A 2,173-nucleotide genomic window follows, 5' to 3' on the forward strand; every position below is an offset into this window, starting at 1 on the left:
GTAGCTACTAGAAATCCAGAATGTTGCGGTGAATCAATCTTTATCACCTTTTCAAACAATATATGCAGCCCAAGACGATAATAATAATAAAAAAATTTAGATAGATAAAGACTTGGAATTAGTCTTTGTCACCTTGTCGTAATAGGTGTCATACTATTGGGCCTTGGTTTTTCATATTGAGTCTAGAAGCTCTCACATGCTCCCTCTCCCCTACTAGGAATTGCTGACCTTTCTCAGTATCACGTCCTGCCACTTTCTAGAATCATCACCTCCTTGCGAGCTCTAACGGAAGTCCCCAACCCAAAGAGGGAGCACGTAAGAGCAACGTGATGAATTTCCAATTCAGGGAGGTTTGACCTCTGCACTCTTTGAGGATACCATAAAAAAAAAAAGTTTCCATAAAATACTCAAGACTAACATTCGCGGACTTGGATTTTAGTATGCGTGTACATGCACACGGATAAAAAAATCCTGGTATCTTAAACCTCGTTGGCATGTGCCTTGGGGTTGAAGAAGTGGAATGTCAAGGGCGGAATCGAAGATCACTAGGGAGTAGTTGCACCAAAGGAGAGGGGAATCCCGGACTCTATATAATGATATTACCAGGTCTCTGTTCTCTAACGCATCAGCAGAAGCCTAGCTAGCTCTATACAAGCAAATTTCAAGAAGATCATGAATCCGAATAGAGTCCCGGAGTGGGTGAGAGATTTGGCATACGAGCACGGTGACAGTAACCCCGTGTTCATAATGACCAAATCCATCACGAGCTCCGACCTCAATCATCAGCAGCAGAACCGCCTCCTCATCCCATTTAAATATGCGGCCAACCTCATCGCCATGCTCTCTGAGCGCGAGAAGGACGCTGCCAGCCTTCTTCAGCCCACAGCAAGAAGGAATGCCCCCAGCACTAGTCGTGCTCAGGGGGGATTGGAGGTAGATGTGTACCCTCAGAACTGGATTATTTCCCACTTGCTGCTCACTCGTTGGGACGCCAGTGGATCCATCGTGTTCAAAGGTAAGGAATACCCGTGGTTATTACACTGCAGTACCCTTCAAGCGGAGGATGAGGTGGAGTTGTGGGGCTTCCGGAAAGGTGAGGAGCGGAAACTGTGCTTTGCGCTTGTCAGGAACGCACATTAAGCGACTATTCAAGTGGTGGCCTGCTATAAGCATGCATAAATGCTGCTCTGTTTCTAGCTTGCGTTTGGGTCCTTTTAAGATCTGTTGATGCAAGACTATCTTTATGTCGTTTCATTTATAAGTTGAATGTAAAAATTGTGTTTGGTGGTTATTGTATTGGTCAATGAAAAGTGGACTTGATTCCAATACGGCCTGATCTTTGTGGATGGTTTACTTTATATATGATATATAGTACATGGATGAGGTAGGGAGGATTTTAAATTAAATCAGTATTAAATGATTAAAAATTAAATATTTTACTTATTTATTTTGAGATTTGAGAGGGTAGAGCTGCCCAAATTCTACTCTACTAAATATCAGCGTTGTTCGATATCCATTGTTTATTGGATAAGGATTCTTTACTCAGGTAAAGTGCTAGGATGGAATACTTTTGCGGGACTCCTGACCTGTCGCTCGGCACAAGAGATTGTCCTACTAAGCTAATGCTTAGCTTGATGAAATAGTTAAAAATATCGTTCCTACTGATCTTTCCTTGAGTTGATGTTTGCTAGTGGAGGATGGAGAATAATATATATCCACCATCCGATCAACCTAGAAGGCTTTCACTTCCTTTTTTGGAAGTTGCAACTATTGTATACAATCTTAAGTTTAGCATTGGAGCTGGAATCTGGCCAGGTTAGTCTTGGCCATGACCCAAATAAAAGACCGACGAAAATTTTTTTTTACCGAGCTTCGAGCTGGGTTTAAAATTGAAAATCTACTCATTTGGGTCCTAATCCCAACCTAAGCCCAACCCAGGTCTGATCCAAAATCTAATCGGACCAGCATGAAATAGTTATTTGAACCAAAAATTGGACTGACCTGATTTAGCCCAATTGGAATTAAGTGATATATGATGAAAGTTTGTTTGTTTTTCAACACTCCTTCAGAGTTTGATTTTGGCATGAGAAATTTGGTTTGGGCTTTATCAAGGTTGTATAATAAAACTAATTTATAAGAATATAATAAAATTAATTTCTTTGATAATTGCATT

At 41.0% G+C, this 2,173-nt stretch overlaps 1 protein-coding gene across 1 annotated transcript; it reads left to right on the forward strand.

The window, feature by feature from the left end:
• Positions 1-672: 672 nt before the first annotated feature.
• On the forward strand, positions 673-1,140 carry LOC140856562 (B3 domain-containing protein At1g32030-like). The gene has a single exon (XM_073254219.1). The coding sequence runs from the start codon at positions 673-675 to the stop codon at positions 1,138-1,140; it is 468 nt and encodes a 155-aa protein (XP_073110320.1).
• The last annotated feature ends 1,033 nt before the right edge of the window (positions 1,141-2,173 follow it).

The sequence above is a fragment of the Elaeis guineensis genome, chromosome 1 (genome assembly GCF_000442705.2).
Source record: "Elaeis guineensis isolate ETL-2024a chromosome 1, EG11, whole genome shotgun sequence".
Classification (NCBI taxonomy): domain Eukaryota; kingdom Viridiplantae; phylum Streptophyta; class Magnoliopsida; order Arecales; family Arecaceae; genus Elaeis; species Elaeis guineensis.